At 40.4% G+C, this 16,656-nt stretch overlaps 2 protein-coding genes and 1 pseudogene across 2 annotated transcripts; all 3 read right to left on the bottom strand.

Moving 5' to 3' along the window:
* Window positions 1-429: 429 nt before the first annotated feature.
* Window positions 430-2,725, bottom strand: LOC125219119 (methyl-CpG-binding domain-containing protein 7-like). Its single transcript, XM_048120997.2, has 7 exons — window positions 2,529-2,725; window positions 2,303-2,449; window positions 2,180-2,221; window positions 1,791-1,916; window positions 1,263-1,421; window positions 946-1,175; window positions 430-698 (listed from the first exon to the last, which is right to left on the bottom strand). The coding sequence occupies exons 1-6, from the start codon at window positions 2,655-2,657 to the stop codon at window positions 963-965; spliced, it is 816 nt and encodes a 271-aa protein (XP_047976954.1). The 5' UTR covers window positions 2,658-2,725; the 3' UTR covers window positions 430-698; window positions 946-962.
* A 4,281-nt stretch (window positions 2,726-7,006) lies between these two features.
* Window positions 7,007-9,950, bottom strand: LOC125217549 (Pentatricopeptide repeat (PPR) superfamily protein). Its single transcript, XM_048119066.2, has one exon. The coding sequence runs from the start codon at window positions 9,840-9,842 to the stop codon at window positions 7,176-7,178; it is 2,667 nt and encodes an 888-aa protein (XP_047975023.2). The 5' UTR covers window positions 9,843-9,950; the 3' UTR covers window positions 7,007-7,175.
* Window positions 9,951-13,231: 3,281 nt separating this feature from the next.
* Window positions 13,232-15,104, bottom strand: LOC148933385 (uncharacterized; annotated as a pseudogene).
* Window positions 15,105-16,656: the final 1,552 nt, after the last annotated feature.

Genomic DNA, 16,656 nt, shown 5'->3' with positions numbered 1-16,656 from the left:
CATTGCTACCTTGACTTGTGACTCCATATCAAGGGAAGGAAGAAGTCTCAAATCAAGGGAAAGAACTCTCGAAAGTTGAAGCAGATTTCAATAAGAGGCTCCTAGCGACCCAAGCTGTTGCTGAAAGGGCGTTGGCGAGGTTGAAGGGGGTGTGGAAGATGATTCACGGTGAAATGTGGAGACCAGACCGGCATAAGCTGCCTCGATTTATCCTAGTATGCTGCATTCTCCACAACATCGTTATAGACATGGAAGAGGACATCAACGACGATTTGTCGTCGTTGCTTGCCCATGATGAAGGATACAGGCAGCAGATCTGTGAATCTGTCGACAAGGCAGGATCAATTTAGAGGGACAGACTATCCATGTATTTTTCTGGTAGATAGCTATATAGCATTAATGAAGCAAAATCTTGCACAGTTTAGAATCTTTAGATATTAATAGATTTTTTTATAAACCTGTTGAATACTGGGTACACCAGCCAGTCCACAAGACTAGTATTTTTTGAATAACTACAAAATTTTAAAGTCAAGATTGTTTTGCGAATACTACAATCTTTATGCTTGTTATATATTGCTATGAGCAACAATCAGAACTGATTGAAAATAGGAAATAGCTGATCATTGTTCCGAACCGATGAACCAGTGTCCTAACATCTGTTAATTCTTGACAGCCAGCTTGGTTTAGCTAATCTTCAACTGCACAATCAAGACCCAGAATTAAGTTAGCTAGACAGATTGGATCATCTGAAAACAAGCCCTTTCAGCAAGAATTTTATTCTTTTAAAGTCATCGTGTCTGTTCTATAGCGGTATTAAGCAAGTATTTTCATAACTGCACTACCTATAATTCCACTTTTTCTTGGTTTTACACTGGTAGAAAATGTTAAAGGCACTGATTAATCTTTTAATTGGATTAGAAAGTATCTGAGTGGAGGAGTAAATACCTATACGCTTGGAAGTTCTAATAACTGGGGGTTCCGTCCTTCATGAAAAGCATGAATCTGGCTGTCCATTGGTTCTTAACAGCATCGGGGACCAAGGCCTCGGAGATTAAAGGGTTCCATGAATCCCCTTGTGCACTGGCAAGAACCCAAGTCACTTTTATTGGTGGCTCGACGAAAGATGAGACTTGTGATTTCGCTTGAGTGGTATCTTTCTTCCTTCGAGTATAGGTCTATGAAGGAAAATACAAGTAATAATTAGATAAGTTCGACTCTGGAAAAATATGTCCTATCATCTCAAAACTATGAATTGAGCTTACCTTGTGATTTTCCAATCTGAAAGCCTGTGCAATAGGTCTATTTTCCATAATCCCTTCTAATGTCTTGGATAATGGGGCATCTTCGTCCAATTCTGCCAAGTGCGCCTCAACAGCAATCAGGGACCGAAACTTCACACCAGTCTCAGGTTCATAGTAATACTGTGTGACAAAGTGTCATTTCCGATTTCCAATCCACTAAGAACAAGAATGAAAAGACAGATGCACGAATACTCAAGGAAATGATACACAGATGCACAAATAAAGTTAGGCTAAACCAAATGCATAAGACATCAGTCCCAATGCTACAAGCACGTACATGTTACTGGATCAAAGACAAATACCTAACACACATAAATACCCTCCCAATGAAATTGTTATTTCCATTGGAAGTTGCTCTGTTAGCTAAGACCTAAGAAACGATACATGTTTACGAGGTAAAATTATTATCTGCATGCCATAGGATTTCAAATCTGAGGAGGGAAACAGATAAAAAGGAAAAAACATTGTTGGTCATAAGCATGACATTACCTTGTCAGGCCAGTTCATATATTTACGAGGCACCTCCTCCACAACCCAACCATCAGGAAGAATACCGGGGGCTTCCCGTACTACAGCCAAATAATTCTTGCTTCCTTCATTATCCACTCTCAACAACTGTAACAGCATTTTCACCAAAACTAGAAATTATATAGTATACAGCACATAGGTATAGAATCACAAATAAAATCGTCTTTATTTCAATTTCACCTGCAATGCATCATATAAATAAGTAGACAATGCCATACATCTAGGCAAAAGTATTAACTAGGCCAGAGGCATTAGGGTTTAGAGTGAAACAAAACTAATAAAACAACTCAGAAAGAGCTACATTCTGAATCTAGAACTTGATTCATCGTTTCTAAGTTTCCTATTAGTACCTTTCCACCAGAAACAATCATCTTTCGATATCGTCTACCACTCTGCAATTGAATTATTATAGCATTAAAGGAAAGAAATCATGAAAGGTAGGAAATAAAATTGGGGAAAAATAATAAAGTAACCCTGTGCGAAGGCAGGAGCATCCGCATCCGCATCCGCGTCCGCATCCTAGTGTTGGATCTGAAGGAGTGGTTAGGTTCTCCGCTCAAATATCGATCAACTTCTCTAACAGAGCGGAATTTTCTTCCAGAGCCAGGCTCATAGTAGTACTGCATGTCAACAAAAAGCAGAATTGTTAAGAGAGAGAATGAATGAATGAATGAATGGATGGTGAAATTGGGGATGAACCCTGTCGGAGCGGCTGCCGTCAGCGCGTGGCACCTCCACCACGTCCCAGCCGCGTGGAACCACCTCTAGCTGGCGGTGGGCGTATGGCACCAGCATTGAATTTGAGCTTGACCGCCGGCGTCGCTCCATCACTCTCTCAACTCTCAACCTCTGTGTTTGTTTTACTTACTATTGCTATTTTACTGGAACACGTCTCCTTTCTTTTTTTTCACTTGTTTTAGCATTATTTATTACTTTCCACATACTACTAATTAATTCGGTTTTGGTGTTTGCCAGTTAAAGATCTAAAATTGAGCATCCACGGTACACCAAGAATATGTCAGCCATAAGCCAGCCACTTTCTTTCTCTGCCACGTTATTAACACTAAAAATCCACCTGCCACATCAATATTTTACTTAAATAGACTAGCCTCAGGCCAACCATAATAAAAATAATTCAAAAACAACTACATTTACGGAATTAAATTTACGATTAAATTACAGAATTAAATTTACGAGACATATACGGGAAAATTCATTCATTTCATTAAAAAAATAGGTACATAGATAAAAAAAAATACATGATTTTTAAAAAAAAAACGGGCTTCCACACACGAGCCCCGCCACTCTCTACTCCTCGTCGTCGCCGCCGCCGTCCTCGCCGCCGCCGCCCGGGATATCTGAGCCCGCGTCTGAACCGCCCACCAGAGCCCTCGTGGCATCCAAATCTACCTGCATGTTCTCGAGCATCGAGTGGAGAAACCTCTTCTTTGTGGGGTCAGTTGCGGCCTTCCACTCTTGGAATAAGGTGTACGCACGTGGGGGGTGCCGAGATGACCTCCTGGGGTGATAGGGGGATCCTCCCCTCGCTGCCCGTTGCGCCCGCTTTTGGCCAACCGCGCGAGGGCGACGAGTAAAGGATGGAGGGGACGGAAACTCCTCAGCATCTGGGGGGAGGTCGTGGGATCCGCCGCTGCTGCCGCTGTAGTCGCCGGAATAGTTCAGCCTCTACTTCTTCGGTCACCCAGCGTCGCACCCCTCCCGGAACTTCTCGGAGTCCTTCAGCAACACATAGCATTCCCAGAAGGTGAACTCCTTATACTTCCCCGGCAAGGGGAACTGACTCTCCGCTATCCTCCGGACGTCCTCCTCATTCTGCCCACTAGTCAGCATGCGGAGGGCGTTGGCGTACAACCCCGAAAATCGGCCGACCGCGGCCCTGATGCGTTCCCACCCCTTCCGGCACTCCTCCCCGCTGTAGTCCTTTCCGTGCGGGCAGTTCCTCCTGTAGGTTGCTCTAATCTTCGCCCACATGTTGACGACCCGCTGGTTGTTCGCAACCAGCGGATCGTCGCAAACCGACAACCACGCCGAAAAACCAGCGGATCGTCGCAAACCGACAACCACGCCTTGGCCACGCCGGCGTACTCATCCTCCGTCCACTTCCTCCGCGTGGGGGTGTCGTGAACAGCGGGCTGCGACGACTCGCCGACCACCTTGCCCTTCCCCTTGGTCTTCTTCTTCTTCGGCGCGGCCCGACCCGCTAGAACGGGAGTGTCCGGCTCCCCGAGATCGATCTCCATCTCATGCAATGACAAAAGGTCATCGCCGGTGAACTGCGTCTCCACTTGGGTCGACGTGTGAGATGATGCCGTCAAAAAATCAAGAGAGGGACGATAGATCGTGTCCCCCCCGGTGACCCCTGCATCCAGGGATGCATACCGGGCTGCATCCCTCCCTGCCATACCGGCATCATCTGCTGCTACATCTGGGGCATACCTCCCCACCCCGGCGTTGCCTGTCCGCCGCTGGCCTGCACCCCGCCCGGAATCCCCCCCGGTTCCCCCCTACATCCCTTCCTAAGCTCCCGCCATCATCCCCATCAACTGTTGCCAAGGGACGTTAAACCCTAGGCCCATCTGCCCGCCCATCTGGCCCCATCCAGATTCCACGGGTACCGTGAAAGTCTGATATCCGCTCGTCGCCGGACTGGACTCGTTGTTGTTATCCATCGCTCGATATTGCTCTTGTACAAAAATTTAGAGAGAGAAAAAACTCGTTAAGACAAGTGGTGCAAATGAAAATAAAACTAAAATTGCGTATATATAGGTTTTCAAAAAAATTTAAAAAAATAAAACAAAAATTGGGCGTTGGCCGATCGCTGGCCGATCGGCACGCTACAATGGCGGCCAGCGCCCTCAAATCGGCTAGCCAAGCCAATTTTTTCGCCCATTCGCGGCTGGCCGATTCCAATAGTTCGGCTAGCCGGCCGGCTAGCGACGTGAATCGGCTAGCCGCTATTGTGGATGCTCTAATAATGCCATTATCTTCCATTCCAAAATTCCTCACCCCACAACCTTCATAGAATTAGGGCTCGTTTGATTGTCGTGTTAGGAAATAGTACTTAATAAGATGATTATCTTAAGACTGTATTTTCGGGCTGAAAATGAGATAGTGTTAGATAGTATTTTTATGATGTTGTTTGATTAACAAGGTAGTTTCTGTAGATAAAAATTATAAGGATAAAAATACCCTAATGTATTTAATTTCTTTTATGGATCTTAAATATATAAATTTTAATTAAATTAACTATATTATTGGTTTATTAAATAAATTTGATAACTTGTGATTAATTACTGAATATAACTACTGCTATTATCATTACAACAAAATTGTGATAATTATTCTTCATAAAGGCTAGGGGTGGGTCGATACGATATATCGTATCGAAAACGTTGTATCGTGTATCGTATCGAAAATATCGATATGAAAGAATTTCATATCGTTATCGTATCGAAAGTTTCGATATATCAAATTTCGATATATCGAACTTTCGATATAAAAAAATTGCATATCATTATCGTATCAATATTTCGATATATCGTACCGAAATTCGATATATCGCTAAATATCGATATATATCGAAAATAAAATATCGATATGTATCTAAAATATCGATATATCGAAAATTTTCGATATATATCGTATTTTCGATATAAAACGATATATTGCGATATAAGGAAATTCATATCGTTATCGTATCGAAAATTAACGATACGATATCGTATCGTATCGAAAATTATGATATATCGAAAATTCGATAATTTTTCGATATTTTTCAATACGATACGAGCGATATATCATTTTTTCGGTATTTTTCCCCAGCCCTAATAAAGGCACACAATTAAAGTTTAATTATGCTCAATCTTCTTCATCATCTTCTCTATTACAAAATCAAAATCCAATTTCAACACGATGACCAAATTCAGCTCCTTCCCGTCCCATCGCAAGTAGCCTAAAATCGAGCGGTGATCCGCCGGAAGGAGGCAGCGACAAGGGAATCGATGTCCTTGTGCCGGACGAAATATTAGCTGGAGACGATGTGAAAAATAAAAAATTGGACGAAATTCTTCTTGAGCTCGAGAATATTCCGGTCGGATGAATAGTCAATTCCGGCAGGCAGGCAAGACGAGGAAATGATCGACGTCTAGGTCTCGGTTCAATAGGGAAAGTCGGTGCGGAGCTCTCTGACGACATGATCCATAGAGAACGTGGATGTGGGGAGAAGGGGACGAAGAAGAGGTGCGGAGGAGGGAATTGTAGAAGAGAGAGATGGGGACGACGGGGAATTAAAAGTTGTTAGCATGTTTTGGTAGTTGAGGAGAAGCGAGGAGAGGTTATATTTCTTAAAACTCGTGCCCATAGTAAGAGTGACTCCAATTGTGGACGGAGGGAGTACATAATACTAGCAATTTCTAAATTGAAAAAAGATTGCGTTTTGTGAGGATTTTGCTGCGTATTGTCCACAACAGAGTGAGAAAATATTCAGTGATCAAGGAATACCACATAGAAATATGATGTGGTATGTCCTCCCAATAATATTTTAACAAATAGACATATACATTAGCCTCACCTCCAACTAGATTACTATAAGCATACATGGTGGCCATGCAAAATATGGAAAATTTGCATATTCCATTTATAATACATATGGAATGTGATCAAATGAAAACTCTAAATATTGTACAAACTCAAAACTATGATCTGGACCATTGAAAAATGTCAACAGATCACAAAAAAGCATCAGCAGGAAAATGTGAACATAATTTAACGGTAGTCAATGATTGATGCTGTGTTGATATTGAGTTGACATTAAAATTTTGAAATTTTACACTGTTGATATTATATTGAAACTGTGTTAAAGCTGTGTTGCGGAGTTTTGAATTTGTACAATATATAAGTTTGCATTTTATCACTACCCCTAATACATATAGTCTAAATACACACATATTCACGGCTTTATTTTTCCATGTATTCAATTTTTCACATCAATTAAAAAAATCATCATTGCTGCTATTGTGGAGAAATTTTTTTTTAAAAAAAAATTGATCACTAATTTATATGATAGGATTTGATTTTATTATTTATTGTTAGCATTGCACATAATATTTGATGATATATTATTTTTTATTGCTAGCATTTGACACAAAATATAATAATTAAAATAATTCAAAAATTCAAAAGCTTATTTTTATGTAATTAACAGGAGATTATATTGGTTAAAAGATATCAACTATAAAACCAATAAGAAGAAATTTTTAAACATGACTTCACCTTGTTTCTTCTGACGTTCTGTGTTGTACAATTAAATTTACCTCTGTCATGAGATCAATCCACAACAGATTGTCCCGCCTGCGGCTCAAATGGCGATTCTTGAACGCGCGTCTGTTGCATGAGACATGCATATGTTGCCCGAGTCAGCTTCAGACCTCTTTTCACCATACTATTATGAAACTCAAAAGCCTTACTAAACTCTCCAGCAACACAGCATGAATGTATTAGCAAGTTATAAGCAACTGCATCAGGCTCAATCTCATTGTTTAACATTGATTCCCATAAACTGAAGGCTGCTTGCAAATTACCTCTCCTACAATACTCATGTGCGATAGTTGAGTAGCTAATACAATCTGGAGAAATACCATTAGCTGACATTTCAGTTAGGGTCTGTGAAGCTTCCTGAATTCGGCCCAACTTGCAGAAACCTCGAATGAGCATATTGTAACTCACTGTGCTACCATGGAAACCTTTGAGCATAGCCTTATGTAGCCGTTTAGCCTCCTCCATATTCCCTTCTCTGGTAAGATGATCAAGAAAGCATCCGTGTGTGATCTCATTTGGAAATATACCGCTAACCAACATTTCCTTAAACAGAACCTCTGCTTTCCTCACCAATCCTCCCTTACAAAGGCTATTAATCATTGCAGTGTATGTCACAACATTTGGGCCAAAGCCTTCACTAATCATAAGATCCCAATGAGCCATAGCCATTGCAAGATCACCAGTTTTTCCATACTTGTCGATGAAACTAGTATAGATAAAATCATCAGGCCTTAGTCCACGGTCATGAATTTCCTTCAAACTTTTAATCACTAATGTTGAGTCTTTCTGATCAAGAATCCCTTGAATAATTATAGCATAGCATACAAGATCCATGTTAATACCTCTTTCCTCCATCTCATCACGAGCACGTTGTGCGTCCTCCAGTCGTCCCTCCTTGCAATATGCATGCATCAGTTCAGAATAACAAAACTCGTTCAAATCATTTAGGCGATCCATAAATTCTTTTGCTTCAGATACTCTACCTGTGGAACAAAGCCCATAGATCAGAGGCCTGTACGTAAATGAGTCTGGTGTAAGATCCTTCTTCACCATCTCATCGAACAGCTTGAAAGCTTTTGCTATGTTGCCTACTTTACAATTTGCTTCTATCAGAACATTGTATGTTACCTCATTTGGAGCAACATTCATTTCCGACATTTCGCTGAACATTTTATATGCTTCATCCATCATATTTGCATTACAAAGACCATAGATCAGTGCAGTGAACGTATGCACATTAGGTGAAATGTCTTTCCCAGTCATCTCATGATATAAACGGAATGCCTTGTCCAATTCTCCTTTCTTACAGTAACCATGAATCAAAGAAGTGTATGTTACAACAGTGTGACTCAATCCTATTTCATTCATCTCAAGAAAAAGTTTTTTAGCTGCTTCCAATTTCCCCAACTTGCACTGCCCACTAATTAACATGTTATAAGTGTAAACTGTTGGCTTTATCCCTGCACTGAGCATTTTACCAAGAAAATTGGCAGCTTCATCCAGTTTCCCACTTTTACATAATGAGTTGATCAAAATGTTATAACTCACTTCATTTATGATCAAACCCTTCTCCTCCATCTTCATAACAAGCAACTTTGCTTTCTCTAACTTTTCGTTATTACACAATGAGTGAACCATAGCATTGCAAACATATAAATTAGGCATTTTCCCAAGTTTCTCCACCTTATCAATCAAATCATAAGCATCGCCAATTTCCCCTTTTCTCCTCATTCCATCAATAACACTAGACAAAGCTTCCACACTAGGAACAATCCCACACTCTACCATCTCATCCACCAACTCTCTTGCCAACCCAAACTCATCCACTCTACACACCCCCAGTACCAACGTACAATATGTTACAACATCGGCTCTCATGCCTTTAAACCTCAACGAATACTTAATCTCAACAGCCTCCAAGACTCTCCCACCCTTACACAGCCCGTGAATCAACACATTGTAAATAACCACATTCAACTTCACTCCATTCCCCTCAATCAAACCGATCATTTCCTTGGCTCTATCATAATCCCTCAACTCACACAAACTCCTAATCACAGCAGCATAGACATACACATCAGCAACAAACCCTGAATCCACAAGCATTTCATCAAACAAGGCAAGCACCATCTCAAATCTCCTCACTCTTATTAATCCATTCAACACCGCGCTAATTGTCCTCACCTCCGGAAGCAAACCGCATTCCTTCATCAATCTGAGAACAACAACCGAATCCAGAACCCTTCTACTCTGAACATAACTTTGCAGCAATAAATCAAATCCGTAGGGCGAAGAAAAATCGGATCTTTTATAAGAATCGAAGAAATTGCGAAACACGAAAGCCGGAGAGTCATCCCTCTGCAGGAGGGTGTGCAAAAGCGAGGTCGCCGGCCAGTAAAGTTTCGAGTGGACTAAGGAATGAACGAGGAGGCAAAACGAGGCCGTAGAGTGGCGGAAATTCTTGTGAAGGCCGAGGAAATTGAAGAAGCGGAGAGCTAACCTGGAGTCGTGGAGATTCCGGAGGATGAAGGACTCGATGTGGCGGGCGGTGAGACGCGTGGAAATGGAGGGGTTGTCGAGAGCGAGGGACCAGCTCTGACTACCCCTCGCAACGCTGTTTAGCATTGCCAGGAAGCTCTCATCGGGAATAGGGTTCCGCCGGACAGGCAGACGCATTTTCGAAGCGTCAGTCAATTATAATTTGGGGAAAAGCTCTACGGATCATCGCCGATAATGATTTGTAACCTACATAAACATGTTTATTAGGGAACTCAAATTGACGATTAGGGGGAGCTCAAACTGACGACATGCCGGCATTCATTTTTGGAATATCTTTTAAGTCATTTTTTTTTAATAAAAAATAAATTATACAATATTATACATTGTGTACGGTAACGTAAGAGCATCTCCAATGCAAATAGGTCAGCCATAGGTCAGTAACTCTCTCTCCCTGCCACGTCAGTAACACTAAAAATCCACCTGTCACATCAGATTTAGGCCAGCCGCAATAAAAATAATTCAAAAAATACTATATTTACGAAATTAAACACAAAATACGAAATTAAATTTATGACACGTATACGGGAAAAATTCGTTAATTTTATTTAAATAAAAAAAGTACATTAACTAAAAATCAAAAAAATTACATAATAAAAAAAAATTCGGGCTTCCATACACGAGCCACTGGCCCACTCTACTCCTCACTAATTTATTAAAAAAATACATTAAAAAATGTTAGTATGCCTTGAATCCGTTATAGTTTGCCGCTAGGCGAACGGGGGTCTCTAATACGCTCGGATTTTGCACTGTTTTAAGGCCATTATTTGGTCCATTTTTTATGTCAAAGTCACTCTACACGTCCATTATTTGCATAATTTGTCTATTTTGGTATTTTGACGTGTTTTGTGAGAAATGTGCACAAATGAGCCGAAAAAGGGAGCCAAAACGCCAAGTTCGGAAATATGGAGTCAGACGGCGACCGGCGACCGCCGCGGATGTGTGTGGCGACCGCCGGCGCCCGGCGGGAAAATCAATGCAGCGGTCCGCCGCGAAAAAATGTGCTTGGAAGAGAAGTCTCGTCCGGCGACCGCTGGAAGATGTGCGGCGGTCCGCCGCCGAGGGAACAGACTCTCTGGACTCCAATGCGGCGACCGCCGGCCAAGGTGCGGCGGCCCGCCGGAGAAAGGCGGCGAATCCGAGAAGCCCTAGATTTGCGCCCAGTTTTACCATATTTTGGAGATTTTTTTCCTTCTACAACAAGGCATGGCTTTTCCCTATAAATAAGGCCTCAAGCTTGATCAAAAAGAAAGAACTTCTACTTGCAAAATACTTCATAGAGATCCAGACCTAGAGTACTTCATTGGTGCAAGGAGTTGGAGAAGGATTTCAAGAACATCAAGAACGACAAGGATTCAACCCACGGGTTTTATTTGCTTTAGTTTTATGTTCAAATTGTCTTCCCTTCAATCTATGTTTTTAGCTTATTCAATTATGTGTAACTAAACTCATAGGATTCTAGGGATGTGTTAGTAACGACTTTGGTTATACAAATTCCTTTTTCTATTTAATATCCGTTTTGTTTTTACTTTGTTTCTTCCCTAAGTAGTTTTGATGCTGCATGATTGAGTGACACAATCGTGTATGATTTAATATAACTTGCTTCATAACTGTGACAGAGTTCTAGCGAGTTAGATCCACTTAATAGACGCTACAGTTAGCTTCCCTTAAAACGGCACTGTTAATTGAGAGTGGGGACTTTTCAAGGGTCTTAGGAGCTTTTTGGAGTTACGTGTTAGGATTGACAACCCTAATCTTGTAATCAACATTTGTATCGCATGAGTATAAGATAGGTGACTCGTCCTTTCAAAGTATAAACTGTGCTAGGGTATTGTAGTTGGAATTTTGTATAACCATAACTGTGAACACACATCCCTGGGATTCCCTTATCTCTATTGTCTTCCTCTTGATTTATCTGCTTTTAGTTGATCTATGCTCTTATTGTTTTTTAGTTTTTCAAAAGTTTTCAAAACCCAATTGTTTTTCCAGATAGTATTTGAGTCTTAGTAGATGATAGATGAAGCTCGCTTTATTTTTGCTAAGTACTGTGTGCACAGAAAGGAATAACAAGTCTCCTAGGTCCAGCGAATCCACTAGATCATAAGGTCTAGGAACTCACGGATCGTTGGAAGATCTCGGTCGTCGGACACACAGACTATCGCTTCAAAAACCCTCAACCACTTATACTAAAATTAGCACAGGGAAGTAGGGATCGATCCCACAGAGATGAATGCGTAATAAAGCATGCTCAAGGATTCGGGACTATTTTTGGGTTGGCTACTGTCACGCATTTTTGGGTTGAGGAAATTAAACTAACTTGAGTGAAATCTGCTACGCTAACAGCTAGATCTAGGCAGAACAGAAATCATGCATGTAAACTGGAAAACGAGACATTCACTAAATCTAAGAAACTATTTCTAAATTACCTAGATGATAAGGACCCATGTATTTTATGATCCATCTCCCAAGAAATTACCCATTGATGATGTTTGATATAACTATTTTTGTGATGCTATTTCCAATTTCTCAACACAAAACAAAAGATAATAAAAGATCCAACCAACAAAAATTGAAGCTAAACAAGAAGGATGGTAGATTAGGAATGAAAAGCATGTGTATAAAGATGAGATAAGAGAGCTACAGCCATAGGACCTTAACCAAAAGGATGGTGACAACCCTAGGAAACTTTCATTAGCTCTATCACCCCTTGGCTCCACTACTCAATGGATACACTCCATTAATGCATACATCTACTTGAATCAATCTATGAAATTGAGACAGACAACCTTCAAGGAAGGAATTGGATACATTCCTCAAAGAGGAAAAACTCACAAAGGAGATATCTTAATCACAATCTTATATTGAATGAAAAATGACAACAAAAGGTATTTATACTAAGGGCCCAAAATGTGGAAAAAGGCCCTCAAAAACTAAGTCTCGGGTGATTCACCCGGTCGGGTGAATTGCAGGGTGCAAAACACCCGCCCGGGTGTTCACTCTGGACTCCCTCGCCAGTTCTGCGCGACTTCTGTAAAACCACCATAACTCCCTCATTCGGACTCCGATTGAGATGTGCAAGATACCCACGCGAAGCTGTTTCCAAGACAAAGACGATGGTGGTAGTTTCATAGCTTTCGGATATCATATAGATAGGAAGGTTTCTGGTTGAATCCAACTGTAGTTGAAATCCTTGACGCACGGCTTCCATGATCGTATCATCCTCCCCTTCTTGGAAAGGGTTTATCCTCAAATCTGAGCCTTCTCTATTCCTCGCATCGTCGGGAGACCCTCTAGATTTATTGAATCCTTGGAACGTCTTCACTCTCTTCCTTGGACCCCAATCAATCCATGGCTCACGTCGAGGTGAAGACACTTGATGTCTAGCACTCATGGTCATATCATTCTCCCCTTCTTGGAAAGGATTTTCCCTCAAATCCGGATTCCGCACACCTATGAAATGGAAAAAGAGCAAATCAAATATCAAAGTATGATGAAAAGGATTAAGACCACTAACGGCTCTCAGAGACAATACTACACCAAAGACGTTGTATGGACCTCCAAATTCATGTTTCCTCAAGCTCAAGGCCAAGTCACAATAAATATGAGAACAAATATTAATGAATCCTTTCATGTCCAAAGGACACCCATAAGGAATCAAGACAAACTCATCAAGATACCCTTCATACCAAAACTCAAACAATCTCACAATATAGGTACAAGATGTGGGTGCAAATAAACATAGACATTCCTTCACAATGTAGTCCCAAACAAAGTCATTAGATATAAAGTTCTTCACAAATAGACCATAAAACATCCCAACTCCATTGAATGGTTTGGTGGACATGCAATAAAAGCAATCAACATGCCAAAACACACATGCCCCAAGCACCTTGTTTCTATTTGGCTCGATCATTTCCATACAAATGATGCCCAAATTATTGAACATCTTGACAAAAGATATTTGCCATTCTCATCAATACTAGGCATATACAAGAAAGAGTCCTCATATGGTTCAAAATGGATAGTTATCAAGAGAGGTCTAAGCACAAAAATTTTATTCTCACGCTCATGCAACGAACAATCATTTTCAATCATTAACACACCACTCTTGCTCAAATAAGAAGTTCTCTTCCACAAATTGACAAACTCTTGGTCAAAATATAGAGGTGGTTCATCACAACACACATCAAGTTTGCAAGAAGGATTATCATTCAACAAACAAAGTTCATCAATATGGATTTCATCACATTGCCGCATCAATTTCAAGAGATTATCAAACATAAGGGAGCAATGTGTCCATAAACCTTCATGCACGACATGGAGACAAGACACAACACCATGCATATGACACTTGTAAAAAACTACATCAAGTATCATGAGAAATGTTTCCAAATTAGCCCCACACAATTGCTCTAGCAATTTTAAAACAATACCACAAACATGGGAACGATGCAATTTTATGCCATTAATCACAACATCATCCTCAAGAGACATATGAGTGGAAAAATCCTTCACAAAACGGCCATAGAAGACTCCAATCTCATTGAAGAGTTTAACCACCTTGCAATGAAAACATAGCAAACACCAAGTTCTAAAGTCATTATCCATTTTACTCCTCTTGGTCCTACTATTCTCATCCACATACTCATGAAGCTCAAAATTGCTAACAAAAGAAAGATTAGGCATCTTAGCATGAGAAGAAGTCACTCTAACATTCAAGCTAGATTTCACAAGAGAAATTTCATGTCTATCAATGCTTGGATTTATCGAAAAAGGATCAACATATGAAGCAAAGATAGATTTAGCATTCAAAGATTTAAGCTCGTGAGACCACTTTTTACACAAGTCATCAATAATAAATCTATCAACACATAGGGACTTCTCTAGTGTAATCATATGCAAGGGAGCATCACAAGGAGACACGGATAGTGCACTTGAACCTTGGGCAAGGAGTTCATCCACTTACCCTTGTTCCGCTTGCTCCTTCTTCTGGTGCATAGTTTCCAAGCCATGTGCAATTTGATGCTTCACTTCCATGCCTTCAATTAAATTTCCTACAAATTCATCAACACAAAAAGACATAGAAGAAGTATTAGTGGGCAAGGGCTTATTTTCCTCACCAAGGGCAAGAGGTAAAGGGTCATTTGGTGTCCACCCAAGGTTGGCCTTAGAATCTAACAAGCACCCTTTATTCACTTTTGCTTGTGGTTTTTCTCTCATTTGATATTTTTCTTTTCTCTCACCCCCACCACTCTCTCTTGACTTTTGCACCTCACACTCTTTTCTTTTTTCACGCTCTCTTGGCTTTTTGGACTCACTTTCACTCTCAAGCCTTTTCTCCCTCTCTCGTTCTTTTTCTCTACTAAATTGGTTTAAGCTCATCGAAGAGGAGACATTTCCATATACATCAAGCGGCTTATGTGAGAAATGGAAAGAAGAGGATGTAGTAAAATGACTTGATGAGTTACCTCTTTAGTTTGTGTCAACACCACCATATGGGTAGGTAGGCCTCAATTGAGCTCTATATGGGACTTCTTCTTCAATTGGCCTCTCAAACCCCTTATGGTTAACATGATCTCTCACCCTCCGGGTTTGGAACTACTTGAGTCCGCGCCCTTCTCGACTTCCTCCTTGTGGATGTCCCTCATTTTGTTGGATTGAGTCATAAGAGGCATCAAAGTTTCCTACAAACACAAAAACAAAGACTAGGGACTAGTCTTAGAGATTAGTAAAATTAAGAAAGAGAGATTTAAGAAGCTAACTTACCCTAATGTAGTATCCCAACACCCCCCAAGTCACTCACCAACGTCACTCAGTAGGTTTAGAATATAGTGGGGCTAGTATCACACACTCTCGATCCAATTCCCACTCGTTGGCGCTCGGACAACTCAATCAAGATATACACCTCAAGAACATATGGACACCAAGTAGTAAATACCAAAGTAATGATGATTAAACATATGAAAGCAAGGAAAACTAAGCCTAGAGCAAACACACACACTAAAGAACACAAGACATGGGATTAAGCTTTTTGCTGAAATCTGGCTGATCTTTATGAATTTTTTTGGTATTGATCCCCGCGCTAAATTTGGATTAATTTTGGTGGATAGATTCACAAACAAGTCTAGATCAAGGGGGAAATAGCCATATATAGTCAGATTTGATAATTTGGTAGGTTTTGTATGGTTTTCCCCAACTATGCCAAAACAGGGCAATGATGTTAATCTCCACAGTTAACTAGGCAAACAAAGGAATTTTTTGATGAAATTTTGCAGGTATCTAGGACACATAACATAGATCATACGATCATACACACCAAATTTCAGCTTAATCTAAGCACAATTGATTAATCCGATCATCCCAACAAAAACAGAGCAAAACAAAGAATAAAAGGAAAAATAACCCAACCCAAAGCAATAATAGATCAAACACCTAGTGGGTACTAGGCTCTAGATACCAAATGATAAGGATCCATGTATTTTATGATCCATCTCCCAAGAAATTATCCATTGATGATGTTTGATATAACTATTTTTGTGATGCTATTTTCAATTTCTCAACACAAAACAAAAGATAATAAAAGATCCAACCAACAAAAATTGAAGCTAAACAAGAAGGATGGTAGATTAGGAATGAAAAGCATGTGTATAAAGATGAGATAAGAGAGCTACAACCATAGGACCTTAACCAAAAGGATGGAGACAACCCTAGGCAATTTTCATTAGCTCTATCACCCCTTGGCTCCACTACTCAATGGATACACTCCATTGATGCATACCTCTACTTGAATCAATCTATGAAATTGAGATAAGCAACCTTCAAGGAAGGAATTGGATACATTACTCAAAGAGGAAAAACTCACAAAGGAGATATCTTAATCACAATCTTATCTTGAATGAAAAATGACACCAAAAGGTATTTATACTAAGGGCCC

Source organism: Salvia hispanica, chromosome 1, assembly GCF_029641045.1.
Source record: "Salvia hispanica isolate PSC_SH4W2 chromosome 1, Shi_PSC_v1, whole genome shotgun sequence".
Lineage (NCBI taxonomy): Eukaryota > Viridiplantae > Streptophyta > Magnoliopsida > Lamiales > Lamiaceae > Salvia > Salvia hispanica.
This window is presented reverse-complemented; position numbering and strand designations above follow the sequence as displayed.

What these genes read in the sequence shown, in the direction of transcription:
- LOC125219119 (XM_048120997.2), bottom strand. Translation starts at nt 2,657, where the DNA reads ATGGAGCGACGCCGGCGGTCAAGCTCAAATTCAATGCTGGTGCCATAC. An exon ending in ACGGCAGCCGCTCCGACAGG is followed by an intron (nt 2,450 to 2,528) that starts GTTCATCCCCAA and finishes GTTGACATGCAG; the next exon opens with TACTACTATGAGCCTGGCTC. An exon ending in TCAGATTGGAAAATCACAAG is followed by an intron (nt 1,176 to 1,262) that starts GTAAGCTCAATT and finishes TTTCCTTCATAG; the next exon opens with ACCTATACTCGAAGGAAGAA.
- LOC125217549 (XM_048119066.2), bottom strand. Translation starts at nt 9,842, where the DNA reads ATGCGTCTGCCTGTCCGGCGGAACCCTATTCCCGATGAGAGCTTCCTG.